Source organism: Camarhynchus parvulus, chromosome 1, assembly GCF_901933205.1.
Source record: "Camarhynchus parvulus chromosome 1, STF_HiC, whole genome shotgun sequence".
Lineage (NCBI taxonomy): Eukaryota > Metazoa > Chordata > Aves > Passeriformes > Thraupidae > Camarhynchus > Camarhynchus parvulus.
The window spans coordinates 73492156-73506106 of record NC_044571.1 but is presented as its reverse complement, the minus strand read 5'-3'; the positions used below and the strand labels follow the sequence as shown (position 1 = coordinate 73506106).

The 13951-nt window shown below is 40.6% G+C and overlaps 1 protein-coding gene across 1 annotated transcript in view; it reads right to left on the bottom strand.

The window, feature by feature from the left end:
* Positions 1 to 5081: 5081 nt before the first annotated feature.
* The window catches only part of EXPH5 (exophilin 5), a 35032-nt gene continuing 26162 nt past the window's right edge, over positions 5082 to 13951 (bottom strand). Inside the window, exons 5-7 of the mRNA XM_030954579.1 lie at positions 13687 to 13735; positions 11976 to 12102; positions 5082 to 10387 (exon numbers count right to left, since the gene is read on the bottom strand). Coding sequence (XP_030810439.1) covers positions 5082 to 10387; positions 11976 to 12102; positions 13687 to 13735 — 5482 coding nt within the window. The remainder of the gene's footprint in view (positions 10388 to 11975; positions 12103 to 13686; positions 13736 to 13951) is intronic.

The window sequence follows — 13951 nt, the reverse complement described above, 5'->3', positions numbered from 1 at the left end:
CTCAAAGAACACGTTACCTGTGGTTTAGGATACAACTCAGCCGGCAGCTGAGCAGCTGGGCTGGAATTTAGAAAGGAAAAAATCGTCTTTATAGCTTATTGTTACTGTCTTGTGTCAGTTGATGTACAGGGATTGCTGTAAAAAGAAAAAAAAGCCCCCTGACATAATTTGAAATTCCTTACTGTTTTTAGGATTTCCCATAGCAATTGCATTTAAAGCAAAGAACAGAGCAGGGACCCTGTTAGGACGCACTGACACACGGTTCCCTGTCCCAGAGAGGAGGCTCAGACACCCACCCATGCCCAGGTGCTCCTGAGTGGGTGAAATGCTGCTGGTGGCCCTCATCAGTGCTGTGATGCTCAGTGAGGGGGGAAGGTATCACAGTATTATCCTCTAGAAAATGTGGCAACAAAGTAATTTAATGGATTTAAAATGTTGGGTTACAAGTAAAGACGGTAAAACTCCAATGATTTGTCTCCTAAGATTATCGTTTTTACCATTTGCTGCTACTAGGAAGTATTTCAAGGTATGAGTAGATGGGAGGGCTTACAAGACTGTAGGAGAATTAAGTCAAGCTTCTGGGCAAGCCTGGATTTTCACATGCAAAGCAATGAGCGCACAAATGAATTCTGCTTGGTTTTGAATAACATGAACTTCAAGTCTCTGTGCATACAGACCATGAAAAACAGGTTCCTTGAAGGGGGAATTATCAAGTCTGGTTTCCTCCTTGCTTTTGTCTTTAGTCTCTTCAATTCCCTCACTTCAGATAGCCACAGATCTCCACTGACATACCGTGTCTGATACTCCCAACAGGTGAGAGGAAACTTGTGTAGTGTTGCAGGGTACAGGGCAGGGCTGAGGTCGGGTGGGGATATCAATCTGCAGATCAGGATCAGTCCCTGTGAGGGGAATTGGGGTCAGACACCGCTTTGGGATAGCTGCCTGTCCTGGGGTTGTCAGCCTGCAGATAGGGCCAGGCTCAGCAGGGAGGGCAGAGGAGAGATGGAGACCAATGACCTATGCCATCAGTGGGCCAGGGACTGATGGCCCCAGGCTCGCCTGAAATGGTGTCCATGGGCAGGGAGAGCCCTGAGGAGGTGGGGGGATCAGGGCCTGATGGTGCTCTTGGGCCGCTGTCCCTGGGAAGGAGCCCCCCCTGTTCTTGTATGGGCTGGGACCAGCTGCTGGGAGCAGCTCTGAGGGAATGGCCCTGGGGATCCTAGTGGGCATGGAGGGACATGGGCCATCAATGGCAGTAACAGTGGCCAACAGCAGCCTGGGCTGAAGGAACAAGGGCAGAGCCAGAGGTCAAGGGGAGTCATTATCCACCTCCACTCAGTACTTGTTAGACCTCATCTAGATCCTGCATCCAGCCTTGGGCTCCCCAGTACAAGACATCAATAAACTGGATCAAATCCAGGCGAAGCCACTGAGATGGCAGAGCTGGAGCACCGGCCCTGTGAGGAGAAACTGGGGCAGCTGGACTTGTTAAGCCTGTTAAGAGATACCATCAGTGAGGGGGTAGACCTCAGAGGAGCCCCCAGGAAGATCATGATATGGCACAGGGCAGAAGGATGAAAGACAACTAGCATGAGTTGAAATAAGTGATGGTCACCCTGTAACATCTCCATGTTATAAGCTGAGGCACAGGTTGCCCAGAGAGACTGTCCAGTCTCCATTTTCAGAGATTTTCAAGCCTCAAATGGATGAAGCCTTAAAAAGCCAGCCCTGACCTTGAAGCCAATCTGCTGTGAGCAGGAGGCTGGACCGTAGACCTTCTGAGGTGACACCCACCCTGACATATCCTTTGATGAAACCATGACATTTCTGTCCCTTCTTTCAAATGTCATCAAGATGGTAGAATGCTCAAAGATCATCTGGGTACATGCATGACTTACTGGGTGGACAAAAATCTAGACAGAAAAACCACCTTAGTTCATAAACTGTGTTTCCTTCTGAAGCCAGGCTGAAGGACTGCCCAGGTACCACAGTTACTGGCTGTAGTAATTAAGGCTGAAACACTGTGATTAGTCTCACACATTTACACGGCACGTGGCAGCCAGGTTTCACTCGGGTCTAATTGCAGCTGAAGGGATCTTCACGTGGAGCTCATCATCTGGTAAAAGCACTCATCAAACACCACCCTTGGCCCCTACATGGAGTATTGGCACCTCAAGGCAAGTTGCAGGCATATGGCTCTCTAAGGGTTTAATATATCTACTGTAAAGGTTCTACCACGGATGGAAAACTATTTTGTGTGCTGGAGCCTCGTCAGCTGGCAGGACCAGAGAAGGCAGCACCTCCTGCCTGAGCCCAGCAGCTGACGTGACTGCTGGCTACAGCTGCGAGATGGACCAAGGCTGCCTGCCCTGCTCAATCCATGGCTTTGTTGGCCATCAGCACCCTGATGATGTTGGCAACCATATTAATATGCTGGATTTTCTTTTAATAGTCTACTGCATTCACAGCAAGTGAAAAACAAATACAGTACCAAAACATTTTTTTTCATGTAAATGCAGAATTTATTTCAAACAAATTGTTTTAAATGTGAAAATCTTGTAAATTATCAATATTTATAGAATACATTTTTGCCAAAGAAAATCTTGGAAGAGTGGAAGTGTTAAAATTTGGCTCTGCTAAACTGAATGGAGCTGATTGCTATTCAAAAGGTATTTCTCCCTATGTTTTCATGCAGTTGACTGTTAGAATACTGTTATTCAGTGTAAATTTTAGTTTACAGATCCTTAACAGGCTGCAGTCTTCCCCAACTAATTTCCAATCAAAAGCCGTTTTTACTTGCTTACATTAAATCAAGCCACCTGATTTGCTGTCATAAACAGCACAGTAAATGAAAAAAAATTATGTCTACAAGGTGAGTGCTTAATCCAACTACTGTTGAATAATTAGAAAATATTTACAAATAAAAATGTTCTAAACCATCCACATCTAGTAAAGAAAAACTGTATGACCATTTACTTCCTTTGTACACATTTCTTTTATCATTCTTTACCTTATGTAGACTGGAATCTCAAATTTTTGGATTAATTTATTTTGCAAAAATGTACAACAGCAGAAATTCCATACAGATACTCAGCTGGTTTTATTTTCTTACTCTACAGAATCCTGTACATAGAGGATAGAGACATTTACAGAAAAACATAATTTCTCCTTAGAATACCACTTTTTACAAGACTGCAATTATACAGTAGTCATCTCCTTCCAGCATTGCCTATGTCAGCATATTCTTTTATCCTTGTGAAACAGGCATGTGGTAGAGATCAGTTCTGTCTATATACAATTTATGTTAGTCCTTCTATGTACAACAAAAGACAAATTACCCCAGCAAAAAGTAATGATACTTATATATCAGTACAGATTTGATCTACAGACCCACTTCTTTAACGAAGCTTACAGTATGAAAAAGTAAGGGTATCTCTTACCTACTGTAATATTTTCATCTTTTAGTTTCTTGTGGAGTAGTCAGTGATACAAGCATTGCTTGTTTTGTGTAAAATATATTATTTTAAAATACCAGTATACTGTCCTTCAAGTTAGAAAAATATAATTATGTCCTAGAGAAATTTTATCAGATTAAAAAGCATATAAAAATATGGACCATCATTTCAGACCATATATGAAATTAGAAATAAAGTAGAAGAAAATGTATAATTATTTTAAAATATATTTTCTGGCTCAGTGAGCCACTTCTGATTTTTCATAAAAAGAGAACAAAGCTTAGTTAGACATTTTATGGCCAGGGACAAGTTTTGGCTACTGAGTAATAATACTGCATTATTGTTGTTGCTGAAGAAGAGCTAATGGAACATGTTTACACCCATTCAGTTAAGAGGATAAAGAGCACTGTGGTCACAGCAGGAACAGTTGAAAAATACCAAAAGGGGATGGTAATTTGACAAAGGGCAAAGAGCCTTTCTTACTAGTTTTATTTACTTTGGATGTAAAAAGCCACCAGTTTGTACAGTGCAGCAGGGCCCCAGCCAAGTGCCCTCTCAGGCTGCCCCAGGTGCTGCTGCCCTGAAGGAGCCCAGTGGCTGCACATGCCTCATCCTGAGACCAGCCAAGCAGAAGCAGCTACAGAACTCTAGGACCTTACAAACTGTTTTGGTTATTTTCTCACTGCTAGGACAACTAAAGATTCAGCCTATGTGGTTAACACAGGAAACCAACAAGCTAAATCTTTTTGTATTTTGAATTGTTAAAAGTGTATGTCTTTTAATCCAAGTTAACCTATTTCTAAGACCAGAAATCTGGCCAGTCATGTCAACTGTAACCAAAGCTGTGCTGGTCATGAATCTTCCATGTCTGGAAAGCAGATTTCCATGCTCAGCTTTCTTTCTTTTGGTCAGTTTCTCAGTGCTGTGCCCTGTGTTGAGCTTTTTCTCCTACACTAGAAGCTCTGCAACTCACATTGCTCACTGCTCTTGCAATGCTGAAAAGTCCTGGTGTGGAATCTGCCTCAACAGCACAGCAGAACAAATGCCACCAGGGACATTGTTGCTATGCTTCCCAGGAATGCAGAAAAAGAACATTCATGCAGAATGCGCTGTAAAGATTTAAGAGGTTTCATTTTGTGAGGATCCTGTTCAGTGGGAAGGATTAGCATTATCATGCTTGATAATGAGGAAGATCAGAGAAACAACAAATTATCAGCAAAGTAACTTCTTGGTTTTCTGTTAAGTTCTGTAGGAAAAAGCAGCTCAAACTAGAATTTATCCATTCCAGCGCTGCGTAGCTGGCAGGAACCTAACTACTGCTTGCTGACTCAGAGGAAAGCCATCCCTGGACTTACACTACCCAAAGCTCCACAGCTGTTTACCTTCTATTATTTGGGGAAGGGATTTTTTAACATTGTTTTTTCCCTGCTAAGAGAAACAGGAAAGGTGAAGCCACACATTTAATACAAAAGTCAAATGCTCAGCTAATATACCATACTAACTCCCTTGAAACTAAGGAAGCTGTACCAGTTTATAGCAGCACAAGAACGGGCCCAGCATATTTGACATGTTTTTGCCAGCCCAGAAACAACCACACTATTGTGCCCTCTTAGTACCACAGTCCCTTCATAGCTCTGATTCTTTATCTATCTCATCTAGGTAATATTCATCATCAGTGGTGGTATCACTGTCTGAGTCCGAGTAAGTGGCTGGGTCTTCCCCATAGGTATCAGTCAGCTCTCGGGGGGACGAGGCAGCTGATGACATTTTGCTCCCAGCAGAACTCGAGCTCAGAAGCTCAGCCCTGTTTATAGAAGAGCTCTCTGTATCTCTGAAAGCACCAGGGTTATTCAGAAGACATGGTCTCCATAATCGCCCTTCTGTGAGTGACCTCTTGATGTTTTCCAGGAAAGCCAGTTGTTGCTCTTTGCCAAATATACCAAATTCCACAGACGGGTACATTAAATTTCTGGTGCTGTAACATTTCTCATCGTCTGACGCCCAGTTTTCATTCTCATCACAAGACAACAGCTCTGAGTAAGATTTAAATCTCTTCCCATGTATGCCATCTTTGGGTAGAATATTGCTTCCTGAGGCAGAGGTCTCAAGGCAATCTCGAGAACAAATGCCCTCGGAGAGGTGACGCTCACGCTGACTTTTTGCACGGCTCTTGCACAACTGATAGCTATTGAGGTTAGCGTTTTCTAAGCCAGTGGGCTGAGAGGTATTTTGTCGCTGACCAAGCACTGTCTGGGAAGTCAGGTTTTGCTCTGGACATGTGTCTGCCTGCAAGCAGCTATTTACATAGGTGTTGGAGTTTTTGTCAGTTAAAAGTGGTGAGGGAGGAGCACAGGTATGACAGCTAGCTCTTCCTTTCTCTTCATCCAGTGGGTATGAGGTAGTAGCACTGGGAGCGATGGGCTGGCTTTTGCTTTCTAACCCGAGATCAAGTGTTTGGGAATTCTTATTTCTTGTGGTTACTGATTTATCTGGAAATAGGGTTGTGAGTCTTGGCCTATTTTCCACTTTCACTGCAGTTTTTTGAGGACTGATGGCTTCCTTCTGGGTATATGAACTTGTAAAAGGCCTCCTTTTGCTGTTAACAAGCAAAGAAGGATCATTCTGATTTTCAGTCTTCTTATTATCAGCTGTTCTTGGTCTTGGAGTATTCTTGTCAGAGTTCAGACTGTGATTCCAATTTTCATTGTCCAACTCCAGGAATGGCTGGTGGGAATCCATTGAAATCAATGAGTCAAGGGACATGTTGACCTCTAAAGAAGTAGCACTTTCATCATTCTGTGAAAAAATGTTACTTATGTGTGGTTTGGGGGGTAGATTTTTACTTGAAAATTTACGACTTGTTTTGTAAACAGCTGCCAATTTATTTTTAATTGAAGGTCTGTTTTTCCTTTTCTCTATATCTTTGACTTTGTCTCTTGTGCAGTCAGAGAGAAGCTTGTTCTCCTCTTCTGCACTCTGTGTTATGTTCTGATCTTGTGTAACCCTGGGGACTTTATCTTTTATGTTCAGGTTGCCCTCAATATGCCTCTCTGATTCCTGAAAACCACTGTAAACTTTACTGATATGAGAACTCTGTGAGTTTTGCTCTTTTTTAGTTTTTGAATTCTTTACTTCATCTGTGCTAGCCACTTTGTCTAGCTGAAGAAATGGATCAGCACTGGAAGCTGTGCTTACCTCAGATGCTTTGCTTGGAGACTCTGGAAGCACTTTGCTGCAAAAGTTTGAACCATTCTCTTTTTTTCTTGAGCTGTCAGCCCTTAATTGCAGTCCACTAAATTTATTATTACACAGAGGGGTGGTTCGGTGTAGGACATCTACTCTCTGTTTAACTTGGGCACTATCCCTGTACATACCTTCCACAGGAGTAAGTGGCACATCAGCATGCTCTGTGTTACCACTCCTTCCAAGGGAACTCTTCCCCTTGGAGCGCATGAATAAACTGTTCAGATTTTTCTTGTTCACTTTTGGGGGCTGAGAGCAAGTTTCAGAGCTTCCCTTCTGCAAAATATTTTTATTTGTTGAATCAGAATATAAAGGCTTCTCTAAATGTCTGGCTGGCTTGGGAGGGGTTGATAAAGTGGACATTAGTGGTGTGGCTCTTTGTAAAATTTCCTTCTTTTCTTTTACATGTATTTCTGCCTTTTGGCTCCTTGAAGCATCAGAAATGGCCTTACCTGACTTAGCCACTATTGCAGTGGATTGTGGGCCACCAAAAGAAATTTCTTTTGCCACCACATCAGAAAGTACGTTTTCTGCTAATGGAAGACATGCTGAATTATCTTTCTTGTTAGGTACCACACTCACTGGTTTCTCAGAGCTAGGGGATAAATGAGATTTCTCTTCTTCACTATCAACAGCAGTTCTTAAATTCTGAGGTGTGACCAGAACTGAAGATACTTGGTCAGAAGAATATGAAGGCACCTCTTTTTCTGAAGTAGCAGGAAAAAAACCATTTGCTAAGCTCACATGACCTTCATTTTTCTTGTTTTGTATACTTGGTGACTGAGCAGTTTCTTTGGGACAAGGTAAATCTGCATCCTCTGAATTACCTCTAAAGAGGCTACAAAATGTTTTTGAATGCCTCCGTGGTAGTGTGTAATAAATTGAAACTAGTTCATGATACTTGACATGATCTTCATCAACACAAACTGTAAATGTGCTTGTGGTTTTGTATTTCTGCAAAAAATTTCCCCCTTCCTTATAATCTGAAAACACAGAGGATTCTCTTCTACTTAGATATTTACATCTGTCTGTCAGATCAACTGATGTACTGCTACTTACTGAATCATTACTATTTTTGCTTAAAGGACTGTGGTAATCTTTGTTACTTGTGGCAGCATTTAATGATGCTGATGTTAGAAAGGAACATTTTGGATCTAAACAAGACACATCTCCTTGATTAGAATAAGAGGTGTCAGCTCTATGCAGAGTTTCAGACCTTAAACAATCATATGTTGCTCTGCTTTCTCTAGGTAAAGAGATGGGCGTCTCTGACATAATACTACCAGCAATGCTAGCTGATTTTCTAGGCAAAGTGTAATAAATAACAAGAGGGTCAGAAGATTTGGAGCTGTTTCTGCCAGGGGAGCCAGTAATGCTACAGCTACTGCTATGTCTTGGTGAGCTGTCTTGCTTGTGAATTCTTCTAATACAAGGTGAAGTACTCTTCATTTTTTCAGTTCCTTTTTCAAGGCAAAAGTAACTTAAACTATTTTCAGAAGTATTGGGTTCTCCATCAAAGCCACACATATAAGTATTTCCAGAATTTCCATTTCGTGGAGAACTAGTAGTGAATTGTCCATTACAGTCCTTAGTAACTAAAGTGCTTGCTTTTTGCAGTGTTTTCTGTGAAATCTCTTTGCTAACACTTGTCCTACTCACTTCAGCTGTCTTCCCCCCTTCTGCTTGAGATTCAGTAACAGTGCTATTTACCGAAGAGCTAGCAAGTGTTCCTAAGCATTTAGCATTGTCTTTATGAGAAAGTGCTTGGGGGGAGTTTTGTGAGAAAGATGAGAGCTCAGGAGGACAGGACAACATGCCTTGACAGTTTGCTAATTTTTCAGTGGATAGAGCAGAAGTAACATTCAGTAGTGAGGAGTGTCTCTTTGGAGTAGCTTTGTTAAGGGCTTCTGCACTCCATCCATCCTGTTTGATGCTCTCTTTTTGTGCTGCATAATGCAGATTAGGTTCCCATTCTTTCTGATTTGGAAGAAAAGGTTCCTTCCTGCTCCCATCAGCTGGCAAAATACAAGGAGGCTGACTGAAAGCACTATTGGGTGGGCAATCATTTTCCTTCATTTCTACATTTCTTTTTTCACCATTTGATGTATAAATTTTTGCAGTATCTCCTCTGGCAGTGGCTTGGGCTTGTCTCTTTGATGTCATTGTGTTAAAGAGAGATACATCTCTTTGCCACATGGCAGAAGCTGGGCTGTTAGGGGAAAAACTCCGTGCGTTGATGTAGCTTGTATCTGCTTGTTGAGGAACTGACGGTAACAGCATATCTTCATCTGGCTGTTTCACACCTTCAGCCTTTTCCAGGTGTGTAAAGTCTGCCTTTGTACTCCTTTGGGTAACAACAACTGAATTCCTGTTCAGTCTTGTAGGTTCTGGTTGGTTCTTTGAATTGGGAAAGACTGACTCATCAGTTCTGATACCAGATGAAGAAACAGAAGATGTACAACTTAGCCAAGGCTGACAGCCCTCAGTGAATTCTGAAAAATTTCTGTTTGCACTTCTTGTCATCCTTTTGACACTTGTATTTTCTGGAGAGTACATGTGAAAATCATTCTGCAGGCGCTGTGAACCAAACTTGGCATTCTTTGCATGTGCCCACTGCTGGTCATTTAAATTAGCCATAAAAGCTTCAAAGCTGGCATCAGGGGAAATAAACACATCATCGCTGTAACACTGAGGAATATCAGCCCAGGAAGGATAGCTGTCTTTTCTTCCATAAGAATTTTTTTGGTTTGCATACAGCTTCCCATGAGAAGTGGTGTCTCTATAGTAGGATCGAGAGAGATTATTTTCTGATTTGTATATAGGATAATTTTCCCAGTTATCAAAGGGCAATGGAGAAGTAGCTTTGTCAGGGCAACTAACTCTGCTAAAGCAATTACTGCTTGAAATAGATCTTCTGTAGTGGTGTTTTGAGTGGTAACTTGGGTATTTCTTAGTTTCTAGTAAAGAGCTGGGATATCTACCATGATCTGTAGCATGAAACTCCATAAGTGATTGAGTTCTGAACATTGTTTCTGGAGCTTGTTCTGAAGAGTCTGGTGTGTTGTTCCATACAATGGAAGACAGAGGAATTCTCTTTGGGTTCTGTCGACCAAACCTTGGTACAAAACCATTCTTGCTCTCCCTTGCCAATGGATGCTGTAAACTGGATGCTGAGAGCTGATCAGAAGATACTGATGATGGACATCTCCGAAGGGAACACACAGAGTAACTTCTGCCAGCTGTATCCCTGTTCATACAAGCCTTGTGCCTAAATCCACTGTTGTGCGTTACGGAAGGGGGATATAAGCTCCCCTCGGAAGACCGCCCGAAGGACACCGCAGACAGCCTCCTGCGGTGCAGACGGGGATTCCCTTCCACTGCATCACCACAGCTGCAATCCTCTTGAAAAGCTGTTTGGTGCCAGTTTATATATGCACTCTGTAACTTCCTTGGTCTGATGAAAATCTTGTGTTCATCTTTGGCCCTTAGTGTTCTCATTCCATCTGGGAAAAATGCGCTAGGCAAGTCACTCCAGTCATTCCTCTGTTGCCCCCTGCTAACAGTCTGCCTCTTTGAAGTAGGGAATGGGCTACTACTTTGGACATTTGATGTACTGCTTGTGGAAACAATCCTGTCCAAAGGGTCTTGGGTTTGTTCCTGGGCCAGTTGGTCATCCAGATCACTTAGAACTGCACGGGGAAAAAAAAAAGATACTTGGTTTTGCTTTCTTTAATAATCTTCTGACTGCTTATGTTAAAAAGTTTCACATACTACATTAATAATCAGAACTGGCTTTAAAAGGAATCAGCTTCTCAGCATTCAAAACCCTTCCCAAACCACACATTCTTCCTCCATAGGACTTTTCAGCAGTCACCCATTATGACTACAAGAAAAAAAATGCTCTCTTCCATGACTGCTCTTTATGTAAATGTTAGTCTTCATGCTATTTAAAAGAAGAACAAAACAATTTGAAGTCTGAGTTCTCACTCATGCACTGTGTGTGTATGTGTGTGTGTATGTGCATAAACTTTCCAAATATAGTCCGTAAGCAAAAAAATCCCTGAAAAGAATTCACTAGGCAAACACGGACCTTTCTGTGTGTTCACAAAGCACAGCTATGACATAACTATGAGAAAACAGAATCCTGCAAACCATCAAACAAGCATATTCAGCAGTCTGGCATGTCCACTGGTTATTTCATTCATAAAATAAGTTCTCTTCTGAATTGTATGAGCACTGAAAATGGCATTTTCTGGATAAGAAAGGGTAATTAATAGTTAGGAAGCTATGATTCAATCTAGCAACAAATATGTATTTATATAAACATATATAGGCAACCTCATGAGGGGAATTAAGCACTGTGTAGCTCAATTAGCCAAGATAGTCAGTCAGAAGACTGATAGCAATGATTAAAACTATTTTTATTGTAAAAAGCAATTATGCCTTTGCTAATTGTATTCTGCTATTTTCAAAATACTACACATAATATACAATGGATATGATTGTTTTGTTACAGAATTTCCTAATCCACTTAAATACATAAGACTGAGTGATCAGTCACTGTGCTAACTGTGTTAGCCTGTGCTAACATTACAAAAGCATTAAGAAAGCATTGATAAATATGTATAGTTGGAATAAAATGTGATCCAAAAGTACTAAAATTCTCCATTTTTCCTAAGTTTCTCTTCAGTACACAAAATAGAAGAGTCCTGAGAAACCTAGCTTAGAACAAGAAAAAAGATGAGTTGTTTCTGTGTCTTCCATTGGGAGGACATGAGCCAAGCTGAAAAAGAGCCTGCAACTCTTGACTGGGGGTATAAAAAGGCTCCCAGAAAACTAACTGAATGCCATAATGCCTCTTGCTTCTGTGGTTTGCGGCTTTATAGTTTATAAAACCAGGCCAAATAATTAATCATGATCCAAATTATTCATGCAGGAAACGGATAGAATTCTCACGTAACCATATGTCTGCATCTGAAGGGTGCAGTGTGGGCTCCCAGCAGAAACAGCAGAGAACTGTGCACAGTTACAGGGGATTCTTCTGAACTGTATCAGCATTAGATGAAATGCATTCTAAGAGTGATTGATCACTGGCATCTCCTGAAATCAGTGTTGGAGTAGACATTCTGCTGTCAGACAAAGACAACAAAAAGTAGCCACTCTGCTAGAAATGAGCCATTTTTTTACAGCTGTGCTTTTGCAGAAAATTCTCCCAAACCACAGTAACTTCTGGTAACAATACTATCAAACAATGCCGAAATAAGGACACACACTTACCACTGAAAATCTCCTTCTCTAGCTGTTCATTCCATTCCAGTGTACTTTTCTCCACTGTTTCATTTTGGTTTGTATCAAAAGATTGATCACTTGTTTCAGCTGACATTGGGGAATTACACATTTCAGCCTGTTAAAAATTGTAAAGTAACCTGGTTTCAGTTCTACATGTGGGTTCAAATCACATTTCATATATCACATCACAACCTGTGTCACAAATTCCAGAGGTGAGCAAGCTCTGTCAGTCCATTAAATAATGTATTATTAAAATACACAACTGAGGGTTGTAAAATTGCATGTAGTTTATAGACTTCTACACATATAATAAGGAGAATTACTCATCTTGTCCTCATCCTGTAGCATGTTTTGGATAAGGGCATAGTTTACTTAATTTATCCTAATGCATCCTTATTGCATTGTATCTCTCAATTTAGTTTTCCACAAACACTTCTTCCTTGAGCAGTGTATTTTAAAATTCACCCACTGACCTCCCAACAGAGATTTAATAATTTAACACTACAGTCCATTTTCTTATAGGAAGACAGCACTTAGTGATAAAAGTGAGGAAAATGTCATCCTAGTCCCCATCTGTTTTTTGATAACATGTTAAACTGAGACATTCTATCCCACCCATATTTCACTAAGCTCACAGTCTCAGATGGTGGAAGTGCAGACAATTGTTTTAACTACTGAATTATTTTAGCTGAAACTCTTCCTCCTTTTTTCAAAAAAAACCACCCTACTACTTTTTTTGTTTGCCATATTCATAATATTTTACTCATCTAGCTATAATATAGCTTTATATAATACGTTTATATAACAGACAAGATTCCCTGATAAGATCTTTGCTCAGTCATATATTAATATAGATTATCTATTTGTTTTTGAAATATGAGAGAAGGGAGGTGGCCAGTTTACATCTTCTGTGCCTTTGATTATACACTGTATGCCTTCTTAGTCCCCTCTGTGGTTATGCCACCCAATTGAAGATGAGGAAAAACATGTTAGAAATACAGGGTAATAAAATAATTAAGATAGAAAATGTAATCCTCGGAAGAAAATCTGATATTTCAACAGCATGCACTTAAATTACATCAGAAATAAATGTTTTATCCTTAAAATAAGCTTGTGCTTATAAAATGGAACATCCATCCATCCATCCATCCATCCATCCATCCATCCATCCATCCATCCATCCATCCATCCATCCATCCATCATAAAAAACCAAAAGTTCGTACTTCAAAATTTACATTTACATGGTAACTATGTGCATGGAAATGTTGCACAAGAGGTTCTAGATTACTGCCTGCCCAGGCCAGCTACTCTTTTTCATCCTTGTACAAATGAAATGAAACAAGGTAAATATACTAGATTATGATTTAGTCTGAGTTTTGATCTATTTACAGGTTGGTTACAGTTGCCAAGATATGTGAAGGTCCTGACCTAGGAAAATATCCATGCAATTATTATGAGAGAACTGAAATCCGGCAGAGCTAGATGTAGGGCCTAGCTAGGAAAGCTTTGGATTTTAACAGACAAGCTCAGTCTACTACATACAACAAGTTCACAACACAGACATTTTACTCAGCTTTTAAAACAAGAACTGCAAGAATACTATTTAAACATGTTAAAGCAACAGCCTACAGCAAGAGGACTAGTTTTTGAAAAATCTGTATTTAAACATTGCAGACAAGAAATTGATAAGCTACTTACCGTTGCCATTTCTTCCACTTTTGAGGGTGGGCTAGCAGAACTGTCATATCTGTAGGCAGAGGGATTTAAATGTTGGTTTTGAAAAGGAACTTGCTGTAATTTCATCAAGTAGGAAATATCCAGCAGCTTCTCATTTTAACAACTATTGAGAAGCATCTGAAAAAAACTTGCTCTATGAAGAATTCATCCTTACCTCCCCCTTGACAATATCCTGCAAAAAGTGCTTGGAAAATGTACCATTCAGTTTGGCCTTCTCAGCTTGCAA